General features: G+C 47.0%; 1 protein-coding gene across 7 annotated transcripts in view; it reads left to right on the top strand.

Moving 5' to 3' along the window:
* SEPTIN3 (septin 3) overlaps positions 1-24,931 on the top strand; it is a 490,493-nt gene that overhangs the window by 280,892 nt on the left and 184,670 nt on the right. For 5 of the 7 annotated variants that reach the window (XM_063940342.1, XM_063940340.1, XM_063940341.1 and 2 more), the window contains 2 exons: positions 14,132-14,269; positions 22,776-22,893. In XM_063940342.1, the coding sequence (XP_063796412.1) occupies positions 14,132-14,269; positions 22,776-22,893 (256 nt within the window). The remainder of the gene's footprint in view (positions 1-14,131; positions 14,270-22,775; positions 22,894-24,931) is intronic. The other 2 variants (XM_063940343.1, XM_063940344.1) reach the window with 1 other exon arrangement.

Consider the following 24,931-nt stretch of genomic DNA (forward strand, 5'->3'; position numbering starts at 1 on the left):
AATGTTCTTTAGTTAGGTACCAAACACCACTGCTCAAATCCTATCTGACCCTTCGTATCATGCAAAGAGGAATTCCTCTGTCCAGGGACCAGTCACAATAAACAAACTTTCAGTTATTATTAATGGGAACATTACCTATAAAACATACTATTTGAATTTATTATGTAACAATTGAGGCGCCCGCTAGACGCACACAAACTCTACCGTAAATGCACATACCACGCGCTCGAGCGCATGGCCGAGAAAGTGTCATCACACAGCTGCGAGTATCCGCACGCACGGGAGAGAATGTGCACGTGCAGCGGGCAAGCGCATGGGGTGAATATATGGCAACGTGTAGCGTGATATTTTTCCGACTTTGACAATATATATATATATATATATATATATATATATATATGTCACTGGCCTAGACTGAGGATGTTGTGAACTCGAGGATTCTTCCGATGGTTGGGAAGAGGAACCACAACTGAGTTGGAGAAGGGAGGGCCTGATATAGGATCTCCTCATACAGGACGCTGACAGTGGAGTTCGATGAAATAAGAAAGAGCTTTATTGCAAAAGAAAACAACTTAAAGTCAAATGCTAACGGAATAAATGAAGGGAAAGTCCAGACCCACTGGAGGGTTAAGTGAGCAGTAATGGGGATGCTGGTAATTGAAGAAACTGTGGGTGATGTTGAAAGTCACTGATAACCTGTGGACCTTATGAATGATGATTATTAACATAGATGGTTGAAGAACTTGTAAATGGTGACAGAGACACTGATGATGTGAGGAACTGAAGTGCAGGGGTTTCAGACGCTTTGAGTTTGTAGAACTTGTGAATGGAGACTGAGACGCTGAGGATGTGAAGGATTGGAGTGCAGGGGTTTTAGACGCTGTGGATCTGTAGAACTTGTGAACGGAGACTGAGATGCTGATGATGTGAGGATTTGAAATGAAGGGGTTTTTGACACTGTGGATCTGTAGAACTTGTGAACGAAGACTGAGACGCTGATGAAGTGAGGAATTGAAGTGCAGGGTTTTCTGACGCTGTGGATCTGTAGAACTTGAGAACGGAGACTGAGACGCTGATGAAGTGAGGAATTGAAGTACAGGGGTTTTCTGACGCTGTGGATCTGTAAAACTTGAGAACGGAGACTGAGACGCTGATGAAGTGAGGAATTGAAGTGCAGGGGTTTGAGACGCTGTTGGACTATGGAACTTGTGAACGGAGACTTGAGACGCTGATTCCTAGGAGCACGGATGACTGGAACACAGGAAGGTTACCGGCCGCTGAATACACCGAAGCTGGAGCAGTGAACTGGCAGCTGGAAATGCCAAGGGCACTGGGGTACGACTGCAGGAATCCTTGCCGGAAACAGGAGCACTGGCATCTACGTCAGGGAAAGACGATACTCAGGCACTGAAGCTCTGTCTTGCGTTTGACTTTGAATCTCCCGCCAGCGCTGGATTGGCAGAGCAGTCTGATGACGTCACCTGCCCCCCGTCCACGTGATGCCGGGGGTCATGGCGGCGCCCATGCCCTGGAGATCCGCCGGTAGCCGCACCAACCAGACGCCGGAGCCCGTGGCCCACCGAAGGCAGAGGCTGCAACACTGACCAGCAGACACGCAGGGGTAAGCGTGGTGAACGCCGCCTCTGGTGTGTGACAGTACCCCCTCCTCCAGGAGTGGCCCCTGGACACTTTCCAGGTTTTGTTGGATGTCTGGAATGGAACATCCGCACCAGTCGAGGAGCCGAAACTTCAGTAGCTTTGACCCAGCTACTTTCCTCGGGGCCAAAACCTTATCATTCCACCAAATACTGTAGATTCTTGTGAAGATAGCGGGAATCAAGAATAGCTTTGATCTCAAAGTCCGTACCTGTTATGATACCAGTACGTCTGACCAGAGGTGATCTTATGACGGAGGTCAGAGTACTGGAATGGAATGCTGGTTACGGGAGCAGGATAGCCTAGTAACCCCTGGCGCTCTAACTCCGTTGTCTCGCCCGTGTTATCAGAAATCCCCTGCGAGACTATGGTTGCTTGAGCCCATGGCAGCCGCGTTTGAAGGGCGGATTATGTCTGCCCAACTCCGATGCCCCCTCAGGTCTTAATGGGAGACAAAGGGAAATCCGAGACAGGGTGATAACAAGGGGCCCTCTGACTAAGCAACCAGGCCAGGGGCTACAAGCTAACTAACTTAAACCAGAAGTATGTGCGGACAAACCGCCAGGGAAAAGGACAACCAAAAATCCACGAATCCGTTACTCCTATCCAGCACCGCTGGATACCAGAGTGGATTTGTGGGAGCGGAATCCTCCGCAAAAGCTCCGAAACACAATATAACCAAATAATAAATAGTAAGCGGTCAAGCCGCAACACACGGCTACGCCGCGAATCACGAACACCACAGGATGTTAAAGGTGCTCGGTCAGGACTCCAGGAAAAGATGACAACTTCCGAGTATTGGACCACTGAGGACAAGAACGACCGGATAGACAGGACTGGAAAACTCTCTGCAACAGACACAGCAAACAGGAAGCTATTACCGGCGTCTGTGAGAAGTCCAGAGAGTGCTTTTAACTGGGAGCTCTCCAATCAGGAGCCAGACAGGGTAATTAACAATCATGCCGTGCAGCTGCATGCTGCACGGCCAGGATACCAATGAGGTGATTAATCTAGACCCAGCAACGGGGAACGCGGTCCGACAGTGGCGTCCCCGTTGCTAGGGTCTGAGCGGCTCCGTGCGCCCGGCGTCTAACGTTGCTAGGGAGCCGGCGGCTGTCCGCATGCGGCGTCCCTAGTTGCTAGGCGCCGGGCCGCACTGACGGGCGGACCCTCGGCGCCTAACAGTACCCCCCCCTTGAGGAGGGGTCAAGGAACCCCTAAGGCCAGGTTTCTGAGGAAATTCTCGAAAAAATGCCTTTTTGAGCCTCGGGGCATGGAGATCCTCATCCAGGACCCAAGACCTTTCTTCTGGACCATAACCTCTCCAATGTACCAAAAAATAAAGCCGACCCCGGGACAACTTGGAATCGAGAACCTTCTCCACCAAGAACTCCTGCTGACCCTGTACATCTATTGGTGATTTCCCCTGAGAGATCTTCCGAGGAAATCTACTGGAAGAAACGTATGGTTTCAACAAGGAGCAATGGAAAGTATTTCCGATCCGGAGAGTTCTTGGTAAACGTAACCGGAAAGCAACTGGATTGATTTTTTTTATAATATGAAATGGTCCAATAAATTTAGGGCCCAATCTGGCAGAGGTTTGTCGAAGTCTAATGTTGCGAGTCGACAACCACACCCTATCTCCAACTTTAAAAGTGCACGGCCGCCAGAGCCTGTCAGAAAAATTTTTCTCCCGAAATGCCGCTTTTCTGAGAGCAAGGTGCACTTTTCTCCAAATGAGTCTGAGATGAGCGGTCAAGGTCAGTGAGGAGACAGAGGAATGTTGAAAAAAGGAATTAGCTCTGGGGTGAAAACCAAAAACTGTAAAAAATGGAGACACATTGGTGGAGGAATGACAGGCATTGTTGTAAGCAAACTCCGCCAACGGAAGAAACTCGGACCAGTCATTTTGGAGTTTGGCCGAGTACAAACGCAAATATTGTTTTAATGATTGATTAACTCGCTCAGTCTGCCCGTTGGATTGGGGATGGTAGCCAGACGTTAACGACAATTTCATCTTTAAAGAGGCACAAAAAGACTTCCAAAATTGTGCAATGAATTGTGGACCCCGATCAGAAACAATATCAGTGGGTAACCCATGGAGTCTGAAAACATGGCGGAGGAACAAAACTGCCAATCCCTGGGCAGATGGCAATCGGGGAAGGGCAATGAAATGGGCCATCTTGCTAAAACGGTCAACTACCACCCATATGACTCGGCATCCGGCTGACAGAGGGAGGTCCACCACAAAATCCATGGAAATATGAGACCATGGCCTGAGAGGAACATTCAAGGGCATAAGTTGACCGATAGGCAAGGAACGGGGAACTTTATGCTGTGCACAGACCTGACACGAAAAAACAAACTCCTTAATGTCTTTGGAAAGACCAGGCCACCATACTGAGCGGGAGACTAATTCCAAAGTCTTAGCGATCCCCGGATGCCCGGCAACTTTGCTATCATGAAACTCCGTCAAAACAGTTGCTCTCAAAAACTCAGGGACATAAAGACGACCAGCAGGAGTATTTCCAGGAGCTTGATGTTGAAGCTGCTTTAACTGGGTAAATAAATCTTGTGTGAGGCCTGCCCGAATGACTGAAGACGGAAGTATGGGAGTAACAGGACTGTTATCATGAACTGGAAGAAAACTGCGTGACAGGGCATCCGCCTTGGCATTCTTGGAACCTGGCCTGAAGGTGATAATAAACTTGAAACGAGTAAAAAATAAAGCCCAACGAGCTTGCCGGGCATTCAGCCGTCTAGCTGATTCAATGTACTGAAGATTTTTGTGATCAGTCAAAACTGAAATGGTATGTGTTGCTCCCTCAAGCCAATGCCTCCACTCCTCGAAAGCCCATTTAATAGCCAGTAATTCCCGGTTACCAACATCGTAGTTGGATTCAGCAGATGAGAATTTCCTGGACATAAAGGCACAAGGATGTAATTCTAGAGAATCCGGATCCTTCTGAGATAGGATAGCCCCTACTCCAACCTCCGAGGCATCAACCTCAACAATGAAAGGCAATTCTGGGTTGGGATGTCTGAGGACCGGGGCTGAGACAAAGGCTTGTTTCAAGGCCTGAAAAGATAACTCAGCTTCACGTGACCAGTTGGTTGGATCCGCTCCCTTCTTAGTCAGTGCCACAATGGGAGCAACTAGGTCGGAGAAAGAGTGAATAAATCTTCTATAATAATTCGCAAACCCTAAAAAGCGCTGAATTGCTTTTAAGTTGGTGGGTTGCGCCCAACTAAGGATGGCTTGGAGCTTCTTCGGTTCCATACAGAATCCCCGAGGGGAAATAATGTACCCTAAAAAGGATACCTCCGTGACATGAAATTCACACTTCTCCAGCTTGGCATATAGGTGATTTTCACGTAATTTTTTTAGAACCTGACGCACCTGAGTAACGTGTTGTTCAATAGAGTCAGAATATATCAAGATATCGTCTAAATAGACAACTACGAATCTTCCAAGAAAATCACGGAGCACATCGTTAATGAGATCCTGGAAAACTGCCGGAGCGTTAGACAGGCCGAATGGCATAACCAGATACTCATAGTGACCCGACTGAGTACTGAATGCCGTTTTCCACTCATCCCATGACTTGATTCGGATGAGGTTATATGCTCCTCTCAGGTCAATCTTAGAAAAAATCACAGCCGAACGTAGCTGATCAAAGAGGACAGAAATCAGCGGCAAAGGGTAAGTATTTTTTACTGAGATTTTATTCAAGGCTCTAAAGTCAATGCAAGGTCTGAGTGATCCATCCTTCTTCTCCACAAAGAAGAAGCCTGCACTTAAAGGGGATTTAGACGGCCTGATAAATCCTTTCCCTAGGCTTTCTTTAACATATTCATTCATGGCCACAGTTTCTGGTCCGGACAATGCATATAACCTTCCCTTAGGCAAAGTGGCACCAGGAATTAGCTCAATAGCACAATCATAAGGCCGATGGGGAGGCAGAATGTCCGCATTGCCCTTGGAAAATACATCAACAAAATCCTGGTATTCCACAGGAATGGGTGCGGGAATGACAGCAGCTATTCTGATGGGAAGCGTAATACATTCCTTATTACAGATGGTACCCCACTGTGAGATCTCCCCCGACTGCCAATCAATGATGGGATTATGAAAGGCCAGCCAAGGGTGACCCAGAACCACTGGAACTGCTGGGCAATGGGTAAGGAAAAATTAAATTTTTTCGGAATGAAGAGCTCCTACCGAAAATAGTACAGGAGGTGTACAGAGAGAAATAACCCCATTGGACAAGGGACTCCCATCTAAACCATGCATGGTGATACACCTACCCAAGGCTAACTGAGGAATACCTAAGGCCTTGGCCCACGTTAAGTCCATAAAGTTCCCTGCAGCTCCACTGTCAACAAAAGCCGACACCGAGGAACAGAGGCTGCCAAAGGAAACTTTAGCTGGGACTAACAGTGAATTATTTGAGGAGATAAGCTGCAGACCAAAGTGAACCCCCTCACAATTCACTTGGTCGAGGCGTTTCCCGACTTGTTCGGACAATTACGGGCAAAATGTCCCTTACTCCCACAGTACAAACAAAGACCAGAATTTTGCCTTCTGGTTCTTTCTTCAGGAGACAGCTTGGAGAGACCTATCTGCATGGGCTCCTCTATGTCCACAGGAATGGAAAAAACACCAGGAGTAGACCCGACAGATGCTCCTTTTTCAGCCCTCCGCTCTCTGAGACGACGATCAATCTTAATAGAAAGCTCCATGAGTTTATCAAGAGTCTCAGGAGCGGGATACTGAAGGAGACTGTCTTTTATAGACTCAGATAAGCCGAGGCGAAACTGACTGCGCAGGGCTGGATCATTCCATCCACAGTCGTTCGACCAACGGCGAAACTCCGTACAATAAATCTCTGCGGGATTCTTACCCTGTCTGAGAGCACGCAAATGACTCTCGGCGGATGCCTCTCTATCAGGGTCATCATACAATAGCCCTAAAGACCCCAGAAAGGCGTCTACAGACAACAATGCCGGATCGTCTGTTCTTAAACCAAAAGCCCAGGTCTGGGGATCCCCCTGAAGTAAAGAAATAATAATTCCGACCCGCTGAGATTCCGTACCTGAGGAGACTGGTCTTAAACGAAAATAAAGTTTACAAGACTCTTTAAAATTAAAAAACTGCTTTCTATCCCCAGAAAAACGGTCAGGCAAATGCATTTTTGGTTCAGGAACGACCCTCGGGGAAGACCGTAACAGATCTTCCTGTGACCTCACCCGAAGGGATAGATCCTGAACCATCTGAGTAAGTTCTTGAATCTGACTAACTAGAAGCTGGCCAGGATTTGGCCCTACACCAGTGGGATTCATGAGGCCGACAAATCTTCCAAACTGAAATAAGGGAAAAAATCAAACCCTGTTTAATTTTAAATTTTAGTCTGGCCGGTAATAATGTTTTGATACCAGTACGTCTGACCAGAGGTGATCTTATGACGGAGGTCAGAGTACTGGAATGGAATGCTGGTTACGGGAGCAGGATAGCCTAGTAACCCCTGGCGCTCTAACTCCGTTGTCTCGCCCGTGTTATCAGAAATCCCCTGCGAGACTATGGTTGCTTGAGCCCATGGCAGCCGCGTTTGAAGGGCGGATTATGTCTGCCCAACTCCGATGCCCCCTCAGGTCTTAATGGGAGACAAAGGGAAATCCGAGACAGGGTGATAACAAGGGGCCCTCTGACTAAGCAACCAGGCCAGGGGCTACAAGCTAACTAACTTAAACCAGAAGTATGTGCGGACAAACCGCCAGGGAAAAGGACAACCAAAAATCCACGAATCCGTTACTCCTATCCAGCACCGCTGGATACCAGAGTGGATTTGTGGGAGCGGAATCCTCCGCAAAAGCTCCGAAACACAATATAACCAAGTAATAAATAGTAAGCGGTCAAGCCGCAACACACGGCTACGCCGCGACTCACGAACACCACAGGATGTTAAAGGTGCTCGGTCAGGACTCCAGGAAAAGATGACAACTTCCGAGTATTGGACCACTGAGGACAAGAACGACCGGATAGACAGGACTGGAAAACTCTCTGCAACAGACACAGCAAACAGGAAGCTATTACCGGCGTCTGTGAGAAGTCCAGAGAGTGCTTTTAACTGGGAGCTCTCCAATCAGGAGCCAGACAGGGTAATTAACAATCATGCCGTGCAGCTGCATGCTGCACGGCCAGGATACCAATGAGGTGATTAATCTAGACCCAGCAACGGGGAACGCGGTCCGACAGTGGCGTCCCCGTTGCTAGGGTCTGAGCGGCTCCGTGCGCCCGGCGTCTAACGTTGCTAGGGAGCCGGCGGCTGTCCGCATGCGGCGTCCCTAGTTGCTAGGCACCGGGCCGCACTGACGGGCGGACCCTCGGCGCCTAACAGTACCCTCCTCAGCCCCTGCAGATGTTGGCCTTGGGGATTTGGAATGAAACCGGTTCAAAACAAGAGGCCGAAGAAGAGAGACATGGAAGGCATTTGGTATCCGGAGATGGGAAGGCAACCCCAATTTGCAGACAACCGGATTCAAGACTTGTAACACAGGATAAGGACCGATGAACCTTGGAGCAAACTTCATAGTGGGCACCTTTAAATGAAGATTGCGGGTAGAGAGCCATACCCTGTCACCAACCTTGTATTGAGGAGCTGCCCGTCGTTTCCTATCTGCAAAGAACTTATAGCGACCGGAAACTCTCTTGAGATTGGCATGAACTCAACTCCAGATTTGGCTGAAATGCCGGAGAGTAGAGGCTGCAGCAGGAACTTCCTCTGGAGGACAAATGGGTAATTCCGGAACTTGGGGATGAAATCCGTAATTAATAAAAAATGGAGACTCACCAGACGAAGAGTGATATAGATGGTTATGGGCGAACTCGGCCCAAGGCAACAACTCCACCCAGTTATCTTGTGAAGGAGAGAGGTAAACACGGAGAAAAGTCTCTAAATCTTGATTGATGCGTTCAGTTTGCCCATTGGTCTATGGATGATAAGCAGATGAAAACTTGAGTTTTATTTGTAGAGCCGAGCAGAGGGCTCTCCAGAATCTTGCGTAAACTGTACCCCTCGATCCGAGACTATTTCTAGAGGTAACCCGTGCAGGGGGAAGTGCTCCCGAAGAAATAACAAAGCCAATTTAGAAGCTGATGGTAATCCGGTCAACGGAGCAAAATGTGCCATCTTAGAGAATCGGTCGATAATCACCCAGACGGTGTTATGACCCTTGGAGAGAGGCAGTTCAGTAACAAAGTCCATAGAGATATGGGTCCAAGGCCTTTTAGGAATGGACAATGGGTGCAACAATCCCGCAGGCGGCAGACGTAGAGTTTTGTGCTGTGCACATTGAGGACACGAGTTGACATACTCTTGGACGTCCTTCTTCATAGTGTCCCACCAGTAAGATCTTTGCAGAAATTCCCACATCTTTTGAACTCCCGGATGGCCAGAAAACTTGGAAATGTGAGCCCACTGCAACAGTCTTGGTCGAAATTTAGCTGGCACAGACATTCTTCCAGGAGGGGGACCCAACTCAGTGGGAGCCGCAGAGATAGAGACGGGACTGAGGATCAATGCTTTTTCGACTGTATTTTCCTCATCCGAAGCCATTACAGAACGGGATAGGGCATCCGCCTTGGTGTTAAGAGTTCCAGCCCGGTACTTAACGAAAATCTAGCAAAGAAGAGCGCCCATCTTGCTTGACGGGGATTCAAGCACTGGGCCGTCTTGAGATACAGTAAATTCTTGTGATCCGTAAAAATTGTAATTAAGTGTTTAGCACCCTCCAGAAGATATCTCCATTCTTCTAAGGCAGATTTAATTGCCAGCAGCTCTTTGTCTCCAATGGTGTAATTTAATTCAGCAGGGGAGAACTTGCGAGAATGGAAACCACACGGATGTAACTTCCCGTCTGGGGCGTACTGCGAAAGTACGGCACCTATGCCTACCGTAGAAGCATCAACCTCCAGGAAGAATGGTTTTAGGAAATCTGGCTGCTGAAGTACCGGGGCGGACGTAAAGGCTGCCTTCAGCTGTGCGAACGCTGCTACTGCTTCAGAGGACCAAAGGCTTGGGTCAGCCCCTTTCTTGGTTAGGGCAGTAATAGGCACCACAATAGTAGAGAAACCCCTTATAAATTTCCGGTAGTAATTTGCGAATCCTAGAAATCGTTGCACTGCTTTCAGGGAAAGAGGTTGAGTCCAGTCCCGAATGGCAGAAAGTTTCTCCGGATCCATACGCAACTCTGTTCCAGAAATAATGTAGCCCAAAAATGGAATAGATGAGACCTCAAAGGTGCACTTGGAAATTTTGCCATAAAGATGGTTCTCACGCAACCGAAGGAGTACTTCCTTAACTTGTAATCTGTGTTTAGAGAGATTCTTCGAAAATATCAGGATGTCGTCCAAATATACCACCACATTCAGGTACAACATGTCCCGGAAAACTTCAATAATGAATCCCTGGAAGACGGCGGGGGCGTTGCTGAGGCCAAACGGCATTATCAGGTACTCATAATGCCCATCCCTAGTATTGAAGGCCGTCTTCCATTCGTCCCCTTGTCGGATACGTATTAAGTTATATGCTCCCCTTAAGTCGAGCTTAGTAAAGACTCGAGCTCCACGAACTCTATCAAAAAGCTCTGTGATGAGCGGCAGAGGATACTTGTTCTTAATGGTGACTTCATTTAGACCACGATAATCGATACATGGCCTCAGGCCTCCATCTTTTTTCTTCACGAAGAAGAAGCCTGCTCCCGCTGGGGAAGTGGAGGGTCGGAGGAATCCCTTCTGCAGATTAGACTTAATATATTCTGTCATGGCTTGAGTCTCAGGAACTTACAAAGGATAGGTACGACCTCGAGGTGGCATTTCCCCCGGAATAAGCTCAATAGGACAATCTCAGGGTCTATGCGGAGGTAATTTATCGGCCGCCTGTTCCGAGAAGACATCTGTAAACTCTCGATAAGCCTCTGGAATAGACTCCACGTCTGACTTAGCCGATGCACAAAGTGGGAAGACAGGAGTAAGACAATTCGAGTGACAGAAAGGACTGCAAGAATCTATTTGTGTCGACCTCCAGTCGACATGAGGGTTGTGAAGCTTGAGCCAGGGAAGACCAAGGACGAGATCATGAGACATCTCTTGAATCACAAGGAACTCCAGTTGTTCTTGGTGCAAAGCTCCCACTTGCAGCTTAATTGGCATGGTCTGACTAGTAATCAAAGCATTAGGAATTTGGACACCGCTAATAGCAGTTATCGTAATAGGTCGTTCGACCGACTGTAACATCAAGCCCAAACTCTGGGTGCAGGAAAGAGAAATAAAGTTCCCCGCAGCTCCTGAGTCCAACAGAGCCTTAACGGTTTTGACTTCTGATTCAGAAAACAAAGACACTGAAAGTAAACAATCCACTGCCGGAGAAGATTGAGAAACCACCCCTAGCTTGACTTCTCCGGAACAGGCTAGGACTGCCCGTTTCCCGGGCGAGACTTGCAAGACTTGAGGAAATGATCCGCGGCTCCACAGTAGAGGCAAAGTCTACCCTCACGCCGACGCTGACGCTCTTCTGGGGATAGCCGGGACCGATTAATCTGCATGGGTTCGTCTGGACTGGAATTAACGGTCTGCTTAGAAGGAAGAGATCGGAGCCTCGACCGGTCAGACCGACTACGTTCACCAGCTCGTTCCTGCATACGAAGATCCACCTTTACACAGAGTGAGATCAACTGTTCCAAGGAATCTGGCAAATCTCTAGTAATCAATTCATCTTTTAAAACGATCCGAGAGCCCGTTCCAGAAAGCAGCCCGAAGGGCATCATTATTCCAGCTCAGTTCAGAAGCTATAGTTTGAAAGTGAATTACATACTGTCCCACAGTACGAGAGCCTTGTCGAACTCGGAGCAAGTCAGCTGAGGCAGCAGTCGTCCTGCCAGGCTCATCAAAGATCCTTCGGAACGAGGCCAAGAAGTTGGTATAACTGGAAACTAACGGATCAGAACGCTCCCATAACGGTGACACCCACTCCAACGCTGAACCTTCAAGTAATGAGATAATGTATGCCACTTTAGACCGATCAGTAGGGAAGTTGTGTGAGAGGAGTTCGAAATGTACCTCACACTGATTGAGGAATCCACGGCAATTCTTTGGATTCCCGTTATAACGAGGAGGAGTGGGAAGCTGAAGGCGTGACCTGGTTCCGGACAAGGAGGAAACATTGCCAGAGACAACTACTGGAGCGGATACTGGAACTGGAGCTGGAACCACCGAAGCCAGTGAAGTCTGAATTTGATCCAGCCGACCAGATAATTCCTGGAGATAATGCATCACCTGATTCTGTGCTGCCTCCTGACTCTGCACTCAGGAAACTAGGTCCTGCATGGCGCTTGCCTCTGGGTTCCAATTCCCCGGGTCCATGTGGCCTGAGTATACTGTCACTGGCCTAGGGTGTTGTGAACTCGGGGATTCTTCCGATGGTTGGGAAGAGGAACCACAACTGAGTTGGAGAAGGGAGGGCCTGATATAGGATCTCCTCATACAGGACGCTGACAGTGGAGTTCGATGAAATAAGAAAGAGCTTTATTGCAAAAGAAAACAACTTAAAGTCAAATGCCAACGGAATAAATGAAGGGAAAGTCCAGACCAACTGGAGGGTTAAGTGAGCAGTAATGGGGATGCTGGTAATTGAAGAAACTGTGGGTGATGTTGAAAGTCACTGATAACCTGTGGACCTTATGAATGATGATTATTAACATAGATGGTTGAAAAAATTGTAAATGGTGACAGAGACGCTGATGATGTGAGGAACTGAAGTGCAGGGGTTTCCGACGCTTTGAGTTTGTAGAACTTGTGAATGGAGACTGAGACGCTGAGGATGTGAAGGATTGGAGTGCAGGGGTTTTAGACGCTGTGGATCTGTAGAACTTGTGAACGGAGACTGAGACGCTGATGATGTGAGGATTTGAAATGAAGGGGTTTTTGACGCTGTGGATCTGTAGAACTTGTGAACGGAGACTGAGACGCTGATGATGTGAGGATTTGAAATGAAGGGATTTTTGACGCTGTGGATCTGTAGAACTTGTGAACGGAGACTGAGACGCTGATGAAGTGAGGAATTGAAGTGCAGGGGTTTCTGACGCTGTGGATCTGTAGAACTTGAGAACCGAGACTGAGACGCTGATGAAGTGAGGAATTGAAGTACAGGGGTTTTCTGACGCTGTGGATCTGTAAAACTTGAGAACGGAGACTGAGACGCTGATGAAGTGAGGAATTGAAGTGCAGGGGTTTGAGACGCTGTTGGACTATGGAACTTGTGAACGGAGACTTGAGACGCTGATTCCTAGGAGCACGGATGACTGGAACACAGGAAGGTTACCGGCCGCTGAATACACCGAAGCTGGAGCAGTGAACTGGCAGCTGGAAATGCCGAGGGCACTGGGGTACGACTGCAGGAATCCTTGCCGGAAACAGGAGCACTGGCATCTACGTCAGGGAAAGACGATACTCAGGCACTGAAGCTCTGTCTGGCGTCTGACTTTGAATCTCCCGCCAGCGCTGGATTGGCAGAGCAGTCTGATGACGTCACCTGCCCCCGTCCACGTGATGCCGGGTGTCATGGCGGCGCCCATGCCCCGGAGATCCGCCGGTAGCCGCGCCAACCAGACGCCGGAGCCCGTGGCCCACCGAAGGCAGAGGCCGCAACACCGACCAGCAGACACGCAGGGGTAAGCGCGGCGAACGCCGCCTCTGGTGTGTGACTATATATATATATATATATATATATATACACACACACAGTATATAGTTTCAGTAAAATATGCTGACTATACAAAAAAGGCAAAACCAGGTTATATACGCTTTAAAATTGCACCAAAATTGGCACATTTAACAAACTGTAATCTATTACATGCCTATAATCTAAACCATTGGTTCTCAAATTGTGTGCCGTGGACACTTGCAGGGGTGCCTCGGATTGGTGGTCCAGGACCAATTCAAATTATTTATGGTCAATGTAGTAGGTACAGCCAGTGCTGGTGGGTGTCAGTCATAAAATATGCGGACAAATAGAAGCAAATCTTGCCCCTCACCACACAGTTAAACCTAAGGATGATATATAAACACAATTCACTTAATTTAATACTTCTTTCTAAATTTCTCAATAATCATTTTTTGTCCTAGGGGCGCCGTGAAAACAATTCTGATTCCTTAGGGTGCCGTAATTCAAAAAGTTTGAGAACCACTGGTATCATCTGATTTGTATTTTTTTCAGTGTACAGGAAACAAAAAATTTGAAAAATCAAAGCCACTGATATCATTTTTAGATAACATTAAAGTCTAAATATCCATTATTATATGTATTATCAATATTTTATACAGGCACTTTACCACCTTATAGTTTATACAAACATAAGGTGTAAACTGTATAGTAATATATGTGTTATTGTGTAATTTTTTTCCTTTCTCAATTTACAGTTGGGAGCCTATTGAGAAATTTATTAATGAACAGTATGAAAAGTTCTTGAAGGAAGAGGTGAATATAGCCAGGAAGAAACGCATCCCAGATACTCGAGTGCACTGCTGTCTTTACTTCATATCTCCTACAGGACACTCGTATGTACAGTCAGGTCTTATGACTTCCTCCTGGGGACATACTGTAGTACAATTTTTTTATAGTTGGTCTAATCAGTCAATATAGTTTGTAAAGTTATGAAGCAAAATGCATTCTTCCAAGTACATTTTTTTTTAAACTATGAAATTTAAGTGACAGTGTAAAGGTGTGTACACACTGGAAGATATATCTGCCGATCAATTGATCGGCAGATATATCTATGGACGGATCGGGCAGTGTGTTGAGCATACACACTGCCCGATCCGTCGGGGACTGACGTCATGAACTGGGCGGGCGTGTACATCAGTTCAGCTGTAAATCACCGCCGGCCGCCGCAGCATGTGTACCGCCCGTACACACACAGCGCCGCGCCAATATATCGGAAGATATATTGGCCGTTGGCTGTTTTCGCGAACCGGCAGCTAATCAGGAGCCGCAGCTGCCGGTCCGCAAGCTCTGATTGGCTCACGAACCAGCACTTCAATTGACAGACATGCTGCTGGATACACGGGAGGGACACAGGAGAGGTGTGCGCTGTGCCCTCCGGCTCCATACCGGACTGTACCACTACCCTCATTCCCGGGCAGGGGGGTGGGTGTGTACCTGGCACTGGGGGGGGCATATGTATACTGGCACTGGGGGGAGGGGCATATGGGGCACTGGGGGCATATGTGTATCTGGCACTGGGGACATATGTGTTTCTGGCACTATGGGGGGTATATTTTTATCTGGCACTGTGGGGGAATATCTGGCACTGGAGGCATATGTGGCACTGGGATCACAGCCCTAGCAACAAGCATTACTCCCTGGTAACAAGCACAACACCCAGCTCATGAAATCCCTGGCAACAAGCATTACCCCTATCAACGAGTATGACACCCAATGCATGAAACCCCTGGCAATGAATATTACCCCCTGGCAACAAGCTTGACACTTAGCACATGATATCCCTGGCAACAAGCATAACACCTAGCACATGAAACCCCTGGCAACGAGCATGACACCCTGAGCATGAAAACCCCTGGCACCGTGCATGAAACCAAGAGCATGAAACCCCTGGCAACAAGCAGGTAATTTAAAAGTAATTAGAAGCCTTACTGTAGGGCTCAATGTTTAGTGGACCTTGCGGTGTATAGCATAATGTATCACGGACATTGCGGTGTGTGTCATAATGTGTCACAGGCATTGCGGTGTGTGGTATACTATATCACGGCCAATGTGGTATGTGGTATAAGGTCTCGGGGCATTGCAGTGCGTGGCATAATGTATAATGGGCATTGCGGTGTGTGGCATAAGGTATAGCGGGCATTGCGGTATGTGTCACAGGCATTACAGTGTGTGGTATACAATATCACAGGCATTGTGGGATGTGGTATAATGTCTCAGAGGTATTGCAGTGTGTGGCATAATGTATAACGGGCATTGTGGTGTGTGTCATAATGTGTCACAGGCATGACGGTGTGTGGTGTACTGTATCACAGGCATTGTATGTGCTATAATGTCTGAGGGGCATTGCAGTGTGTAGCATAATGTATAACGGGCATTGCGAGGCGTGGCATAATGTGTCAGGGGCATTACGGTGTGTGGCATATTGTGTAATGGGCATTATTGTGTGTGGCATAATGTCTAAGGGCCATTGCAGAATGTTACATAATGTATACTGGGCTTTACTACAAGGAGAAAAAATTACAAATAATGTAAGAGGCATGAATCAGTATTAATTTTTTTTCTGTGGTGGCCAACATCTGGGCGTGCAGGTTGCAAAACTGGGGTATAAGGTAGTCTTTTCCTGCAATGCCACACCCCTTTATGCAAAACCACACCCATTTCAACAAGGCCATGCCCCCCTTTTGCAGCGCACGTGCAGATTCATCACTTTACTTGTGGCAATTATGGGGGGGTGTCACGCTCTGCAAAGATTGGGGTTCCGACAACCGAGCTTGGGCTGGGAGAACAGCTGACTGTGTAGGAAGTAGGTGAAGTGGTTGAATGTAGTTCTTCCTCATGAGGAGGAGGCTTAGTAGGTGTAAAGTTGGCTGGTGAGCAGAAGAAAGAGTGAGGACTCTGTAGGAGGTTAACTGTATCTTTAATGAAGAAACAACTATACACTGATACTTGAAGAATTGAAAGAAACGGGAAGAGAACTGGAGTCAATGATTAAACGATTTGAGGAATGGAGCTGAAGATCCTGGTATTTGAAGCACTGAAAAACTGTGGTTTACGATTGGTAGACAAGGCTGAAGGAGACTGGGTATTGAATAACTGAAAAACTGTGGCTTGTAACTGGTAGACGAGATTGAAGGAGACTGGTTTTGAAGAACTGAAAGACTGTGGCTTGAGCTTGGAAAGCAAGGCTGAAGAACTCAGATTCTGAAGAAACTAAGACTGTGTGGTTTGGGCTAGCGAGACGCCCGCAGGGACCACCGTTTAGCACCTGAAGCACCTTAATCACCGGGAGTCCGTGAGCGCCTCCACGAGTGGTGATGGGTTAAGTGACAAGACTTCAACAGCGATAGGTCATGAACTGATGATAGCAACCGAAACCGGGGAACCAGGAGCAGCCTGGGAGCACAGAGCTGGAGCACCTTTCACAGGAAAGCAACTTGAAGCACTGTCACTCTCTCCCTGAGCCAGCCCCCTTTTATAAGGGAAGACTGCACCGGATTGGCTGGAAGCGGAGTGTGAATTCAATTGGCAGATCTCTGGTCTCCAACATGGCTGCCCCCAGCACTGGGGACATTCTTAGCTGCAGCACTTTAGCTAGCACAGCTCCGGCCCTGACTTCCTGAAATAGAGTCACTGCCAGAGGGCTCTGATGCAGCGACTACCCACCGCAGCGCCCGGCTCACCAGACCCCGGCCCCCGACCTCCGGAAGCCGCACACGCGCCCAAGGACCCGCTGCAAGCAGCTCCCCGCCATCGTAGCCCAACTAACCACCGGGATGGCAACCCCCGGAAGACCGCACTGGAGGCAAGGCTCCGGATACTGACAGTACCCTCCCCCCCCTCCACCCTTTTTTAGGGTGGACTCCGGACACCCTCGGGCTTTCTCCGGGTTTTTGGCATGAAAGGCCCAGAGCAATCTTGGGGCATGAACGTCCTCTGCCGAAACCCAGGATCTTTCCTCTGGTCCATATCCCTTCCAGTCAATAAGATATTGGAGGCGACCATATCTTCTACGGCAGTCAAGGATCTTGTGAACCTCAAACTCTTCTCCTTGAGCAGCTTGAACCTTGGGAGGCTTAGGAAGTGCAGCCCGAAAACGGTATGAGAGGCTTCAGTAAGAAGAAGATGTGGAAAGCATTAGGGATCTTCAAATAAGGAGGCAACGTGACCTTGTATGATACTGGATTCAGTACTCTTTCTATAGGATATGGTCCAATGAATCTGGGGACAAATTTCCTAGAGGGGACTTTGAGTCTTAAGTTCTGAGTGGAAATCCAGACTTGATCTCCCACTTTGAGGCTAGGAACCGCCTTCCGTCTCCGATCTGCAAAGAGTTTGTATTTATTGGATGTTTTGAGCAAAGCCTCATGAACTTGTTTCCATGACTTAGAAAATTGTCGAAGAGCTAACTCCGCAGCAGGGACTTCGAGAGCAGGGAGTGGTTGAAAAACAGTAACACATGGGTGGAATCCATAATTCACATAAAATGGTGTGGAATTGGTAGCTGAATGATACAGATTGTTGTGAGCAAATTCAGCGAATGAGAGATAGTCCAGCCAATCATCCTGAGAAGAAGACATGAAGATTCGCAGTAAGGTCTCTAAATCTTGGTTCACTCTCTCAGTCTGGCCGTCCGATTGGGGATGGTATGCGGAAGAAAAATTCAACTTTATCCCAAGGGCTGAGCACAACGCTTTCCAAAATATAGCCACGAACTGAGGCCCCCGATCGGAAACAATCTCTTGTGGAAGACCATGTAACCGAAAGATGTCTGATATGAACAGTTTTGACAGCTGTGACGCAGATGGTAACCCTGAGAGCAGAACAAAGTGTGCCATGTTGGAGAACCGGTCCACAATGACTCAAATGGTGTTTTGTCCCCTAGAGACTGGCAAATCAGTTATGAAGTCCATGGAGATGTGTGTCGAAGGTTTCTGTGGGACTGGTAGGGAATGAAGCAGACCAGATGGTGATCCTTTTGGGCTTTTATGTTGAGCGCACTTTGGACAGGCAGCTATGAATTCCAAAACATCTGTCTTCAAATGAGGCCACCAGTAGGAGCGTTGAATGAATTTAAGAGTCTTGAGGCTACCCGCATGTCCCATACAAGGTGAGGTATGAGCCCACGTGAGCAGTCTCTTTCGAAGTTCCAGTGCAACAAAGATTCTTCCAGGAGGAGGAAGTGGAGCAGTATGGGTTGCAGCAAAAGAGGCAGGTTCCAGGATGAATTGGCTGTCCGGAAGATCTGTGGACTCATCTGAATTTAATGAAAGAGAAAGTGCATATGCTTTCCAATTGAGAGAACCCGGACGATAACTGAGCTTGAAAGAAAAACAGGAGAAGAAGAGTGCCTACCTGGCTTGCCCTGGGTTTAAACATCGGGCGGTCTGAAGATATAAAAGATTTTTGTGGTCTGTGGTTACAGAGATTGGGTGCTGAGCTCCTTCCAGCAAGTACCTCCACTCCTCAAAGGCAAGTTTTATAGTCAGCAATTCTTGTTCCCCAATAGCGTAGTTTTGTTCCGCCGGAGAGAATCTTTGGGAAAAATAAGAACAGGGATGAGCTTTCTGGTCCTCGAAGAACTGGGATAAGACGGCTCCCAATCCTACTGAAGAAGCATCCACCTCCACCTGAAAGGGACAACTGAGATCGGGTTGTCAAAGGATAGGAGTAGACATGAAGGCCTCTTTAAGAAACAAAAAACTTTACTGCCTCAGGTGGCCTAGCTGCAGGGTTAGCCCCTTTTCTCGTTAGTGCTGTAATAGGAGCAATGATGGAAGAGTAATCTTTAATTAATTTTCTATAGAAATTGTCGAAGCCCAAAAAACGCTGGATTCCCTTCAGAGTGACAGGAAGGGTCCAATCTCTGATTGCCTAGACTTTGGCAGGGTCCATCTGTAATTCCCTCCCGGAGATGATGTAACCTAAAAAGGAGATGGAGGTAACCTCAAAGGTGCACTTCTCCAGTTTACAAAAGAGTTGATTCTCTCTTAGACGTTTCAAGACTTCTTTGACCTGTTCTCGATGGACGTTCAGATCTTTGGAAAATATCAGGATATTGTCCAGATACACAACCAAGCACTTATAGAGGAGATCCCGAAATAACTCGTTGACATAATTCTGGAAGACTGCTGGAGCATTGCACAGGCCAACGGGCATCACCAGATATTCGTAATGCCCACCGCGGGTATTGAACGCAGTCTTCCACTCGTCTCCTACGCGAATGCGTATAAGGTTATAAGCTCCGCATAGGTCCAATTTGGTGAAAATGGTAGCTCCCTTTACTCTGTCGAACAGTTCATGGATCAGGGGCAAGGGCTATCTGTTCTTGATTGTAACTTCATTAAGGCCTCGGTAGTCAATGCAAGGCCACAGGCCCCCGTCTTTCTTTTTAACAAAAAAAAAAAAACCCAGCTGGAGAAGAAGAGGGATGAAGAAATCCTTTGACCAAATTCTCCTGTATGTACTCTGACATCGCTTGGGTTTCCGGGAGGGATAATGGGTAAGTTCGGCCTCTGGGAGGTGTTTTACCAGGCAGTAAATCAGTAGGACAGTCCCAACTGCGATGGGGAGGCAGAAAATCTGCCCCCTGCTTACTGAAGACGTCTGAGAAAGGTTGATAAGTGTCTGGAAGGCTGGAAGCATGTAGAGAACGAAGTGGCTTGACAGTAGACAGGCGAGCACATCCATAGTTCTCCAATCCAAACAGGGGTTGTGCTTCTGTAACCACGGGAATCTAAGGATTATTTTTTGAGAGGCTTTGGGAATTACCAGAAAGGAGATGGCTTCAGAATGGAGAATTCCAACTTTCATCTTCAGTGGAACAGTACGGAGGTTGATGATCCCTTCGGGAATGTAACTTCCGTCTACCGCGGTGATAGAGATAGCCCGCTCTAAACGAACGGTCGGTATTTTGGAATGTTGAACTAAGGCGGAAGTAATGAAACTTTCAGCAGCTCCTGAATCCATTTTTTTTTTAGTTAGGCCACTGTGAGATGTATGGTGTTTTAAGAACTGTCACAGTGAAGAACAGATTATACTCTAGTACACAATTTCTCAAACTTGGCCCTCAGGCACAGTGCATGTTTTGTAGGTAACCCAGCAGGTGTACAAGTTTATTAATTACTCGCTGACGTATTTTAAAAAGGTACACAGGTGGAGCTAATTATGTCACTTGTGATTCTGTGAGGAGACCTGTAATACACGCACTGGGTGGGGTCCTGGGGACCGAGTTTGAGAACCTGTGCTCTGTTACCTGCACCCTCTGCAGGTAGGATCTGTAATGGATGCTGGATGTTTGTATATGCAAAGCACAGGTGTTGAGTTAAAATCAGCGAGCTGAAGTTTAGCTAAAATGAAGCACACTGAAATGCTGTTTGAAACTTGCACCGAATTAGCAGGTGATAGTAGCTATTTGCACTCAGGGAACCAGTAAGTCTGCAGTTGGTAGTTGCAGGACATTCCAGGATACAGTTTGTTGGTAATGGTTGGGATAAATAGGAAGGGCAATAAAGCTTCCAGGAGGTATTTGAATAATGCAGACAGGAGCACATTGGTGAAAAGGTTGAGCACCACAGGAAAGCACTAGCACAGTGCTAAGAGGTTTGCACAGGAATGCTGGTTACACATACCTCCCAACGTGACCCTCTCCAGGAGAGACAATTTGCTCCTGGACTTTCCTCTTAATTTATGATTGCTAGAACCTGTTTTGAACAGGTTAATGAATAAGAAAGGTGTTTAACCACAGGTGATGGCAGTCGGGATACGGTCATTAGGTCGACCACTATTGGTCGACATGCATTAGGTCAACATGGACTACAATTGGGAACAGTAACCTTGCCCGAAGAACGGCGAGTGAAGCAAGCCATGCGAGGGGACACAGTGCACTATTTGGGGTTCCCGTCACTTTACGAAGAAAACAACACCAAAAACAGTAAAAAAAAAAACTCATGTTGACCTTTTGACATGTCGACCTAGCACATGTCGACCTAATGACCCTGTCGACCTAATGCATGTTGAACAATAGTGGTCGATCTAATGACTGTCGACCCAATGACCCATACCCGTGGCAATCATACATTAAGAGGGAAGTCCAGGAGCAGAGCATTCTGTCCCTCCTGGAGAGGGTCATGTTGGGAGGTATGGTTACACTCTGAGGTGCATATTTACTAAAAGGCAGGGTAATACAGAAGTGGTGATGTTGACCATAGCAACCAATCAGATTCCAGCTACTATCTTCTAGAAGGTGCTTGATAAAATGATAAGTAGAATCTGATTGAGTGCTATGGGTAACATCTCCACTTCTATAAGCATACATTTAATAAATATACCCCTGAGAGAGACAGGCAGATGAAGTCAGCAAATTATGTTACAAGTACTGATCAGGTACCCGGAAGTAGGGTAGAAACAAGTTGTACTGGCAATGTACTAGTAAACTTGGGAAATTTAATAGGGTGCTCAAAACGTGGATAGGCTGTAATGATCATGTGGAAAGTTGAGGTCTGGGAAAAGGAGCAGAATGATCATGAGAGGCAACATGGTGGCGCAGAAACCGTGCTATATCTCAGTAAATGCTGTAATCCGGAATCCATGTTTGTAAGGCATGTGGAATCTGGGTAGTGGGGACATGCCATGTGGAATACTGACGGTGACAGGTGAGGGGGTTTCGGAGAACTGCTATGTGACAACTTTATTGTAATACAACAATGCACTGTGTCATTGCAAAATATGTTATTTAATTGAATGTAGCATTACTGTTAGTTTTTGATGTACTTTTTAGAAAATCGGCAGTTATGTTGTATTTACAATATTACTGTATTATCTGTAACATGTATTGTTCATTTAAAAAAATGTTTTAGACATACAATACATTTGGAAGGTATGCTGTTAAAATACCGCTGTCTCAATACTGATGCCAGGATCCTAACAGGGGTACTATCCACGACACCCATAGAGGGATAACAGAACCAGTGAAGCTCGCCACAGAGCCCGCAGCGTGGTGAGTGCAGCGAGCCCACAAGGGGCTACATTGCGTTCACCCCCCTGCCAGCATTCTGGTGCACGGGATGCCGATGTCAGTATACTGACATTCGGCATCCCGTGCGCTGGCATCCCATACCGATCCAATTTGGAAAACTTGCCAGTAAAACCATGAAAACTCTAAAACCAGATAAAAATATGAAACATGACTGATTATGAACTAATAATCAGTAGAAAGGCTTACAACACATTACTAGGATAGTACATAACCCCTTCCATTTCATTCAACACAACTTGTTTATTTATACATTTTAGTATTTAGTACCAGTTAAAAATTCTAATTAGATTTTTTGCTTTCCTCAGTTTAAGACCACTGGACTTGGAATTCATGAAACACCTTAGTAAGGTCGTGAACATTATACCGGTTATAGCAAAAGCGGACACGATGACCGTTGAAGAGAAGATAGAATTTAAACAGAGGGTAAGTGCCCTATTAATGAGGACATGTTATTATTGGTTTACAAGTAGCACATTTGCACAGTGGTTAGTTTTACATTTGTTTCTGAAGAGAATGCTAGAGTTACCTGTGCTAAATTAGTATAGTCATTAAATGTGCATATTATATCATTTAAGCACATAATCTGATTTCCTTCTCTTTTTAATGTTCTGAATAACGATATTAACATATCCTCTCAATTTATTGATGTGATAATATCACTTTTATATTGTCGCTGTCTGTTATAGTTTAAAACCCTTCTTACTCTCTGTTTGCAGATTGTGGTACTATTTGATGGCTATGCGTATGATATATATCTATGTCTCTTCAACGTACAGTCTAGTTAATGTATGAAAGTGACACATGAAATTCACAAATTTGGTCTTGCAATTGTTTTTCTCTAACGTCCTAGTGGATGCTGGGGACTCCGTAAGGACCACGGGGAATAGACGGGCTCCGCAGGAGACAGGGCACTTTAAGAAAGAATTTGGATACTGGTGTGCTCTGGCTCCTCCCTCTATGTCCCTCCTCCAGACCTCAGTTTGAATCTGTGCCCGGACGAGCTGGGTGCTACTTAGTGAGCTCTCCTGAGCTTGCTATAAGAAAGTATTTTGTTAGGTTTTTTTTTATTTTCAGAGAGATCTGCTGGCAACAGCGTGGGACTGAGGGGAGAGAAGCAGCCCTACTCACTGAAGATAGGTCCTGCTTCTTAGGCTACTGGACACCATTAGCTCCAGAGGGATCGTACACAGGATCTCACCCTTTGTTGTCCGATCCCGGAGCCGCGCCGTTGTCCCCCTCGCAGAGCCGGAAGACAGAAGCCGGTGAAAGAAGCAAGAAGACTTCAAAATCGGCGGCAGAAGACTCCAGTCTTCACTGAGGTAGCGCACAGCACTGCAGCTGGGCGCCATTGCTCCCACATTAAACCTACATACTCCGGTCACTGCAGGGCGCGGGGGGGGGGGGCGCCCTGGGCAGCAATTAGAGACCTATTTGGCAAAAGTTTGCATAATATACAGTTGGGCACTGTATATATGTATGATCCCCTGCCAAAATTGTACATGAAAGCGGAACAGAAGCCCGCCGTCGAGGAGGCGGGGCTTCTTCCTCAGCAATAACCAGAGCCATGTTTTTTCTCCACAGCACCGCTGAGAGGAAGCTCCCCAGTCTCTCCCCTGCAGTTACACGGTAGAAGAGGGTAAAAAGAGAGGGGGGGCACATAATTAGGCGCAAAAATTAAGATAAACAGCAGCTACTGGGTTAACATTAAGTTACTGTGTTATTCCTGGGTTAATAGCGCTGGGGTGTGTGCTGGCATACTCTCTCTCTGTCTCTCCAAAGGGCCTTGTGGGGGAATTGTCTTCAGATGAACATTCCCTGAGTGTGTGGTGTGTCGGTACGTGTGTGTCGACATGTCTGAGGTAAAAGGCTCCCCTAAGGAGGAGATAGAGCAAATGTGTGGGGGTGTCTCCGTCGACAACACAGACGCCTGTTTGGATATGTGTAATTAAGTGCTAAGGTGAATTTATTGCACAAAAGATTAGAGAACAGACAGGAAATCTACCCATGTCTGTCCCTATGTTGCAGAGACCTTCAGAGTCTCTCAATGCTCACTATCCAAAATAATAGACACTGATATCGACACGGAGTTTGACTCCAGTGTCGACTACGATAATGCAAAGTTACAGCCAAAATGGCAGAAAAGTATTCAATATATTATTATTGTAATATAAGATGATTTGCATATCACTGATGACTCATCTGTCCCTGACACAAGGGTACACATGTTTAAGGGGAAGAAAGCTGAGGTAAATTTCCCTCCTCTCATGATGAAAAAGGGCGGGAATCTCCAGACAAGAGACTGCAGTTTCCCACAAGGAATTCTCAGGCAGTATCCTTTCCCCACTAGGGCCAGGATAGGATGGGAATCTTCCCCTAGGGTGTCACGTTTGCCCAAAAGGTAGCCCTGACGTAACAGCTATTCTCAGGGATCCTGCAGATAGCGTGCACATTCTGGTACACT

Source organism: Pseudophryne corroboree, chromosome 9 (assembly GCF_028390025.1).
Source record: "Pseudophryne corroboree isolate aPseCor3 chromosome 9, aPseCor3.hap2, whole genome shotgun sequence".
In the NCBI taxonomy this organism is placed as follows: Eukaryota; Metazoa; Chordata; class Amphibia; order Anura; family Myobatrachidae; genus Pseudophryne; species Pseudophryne corroboree.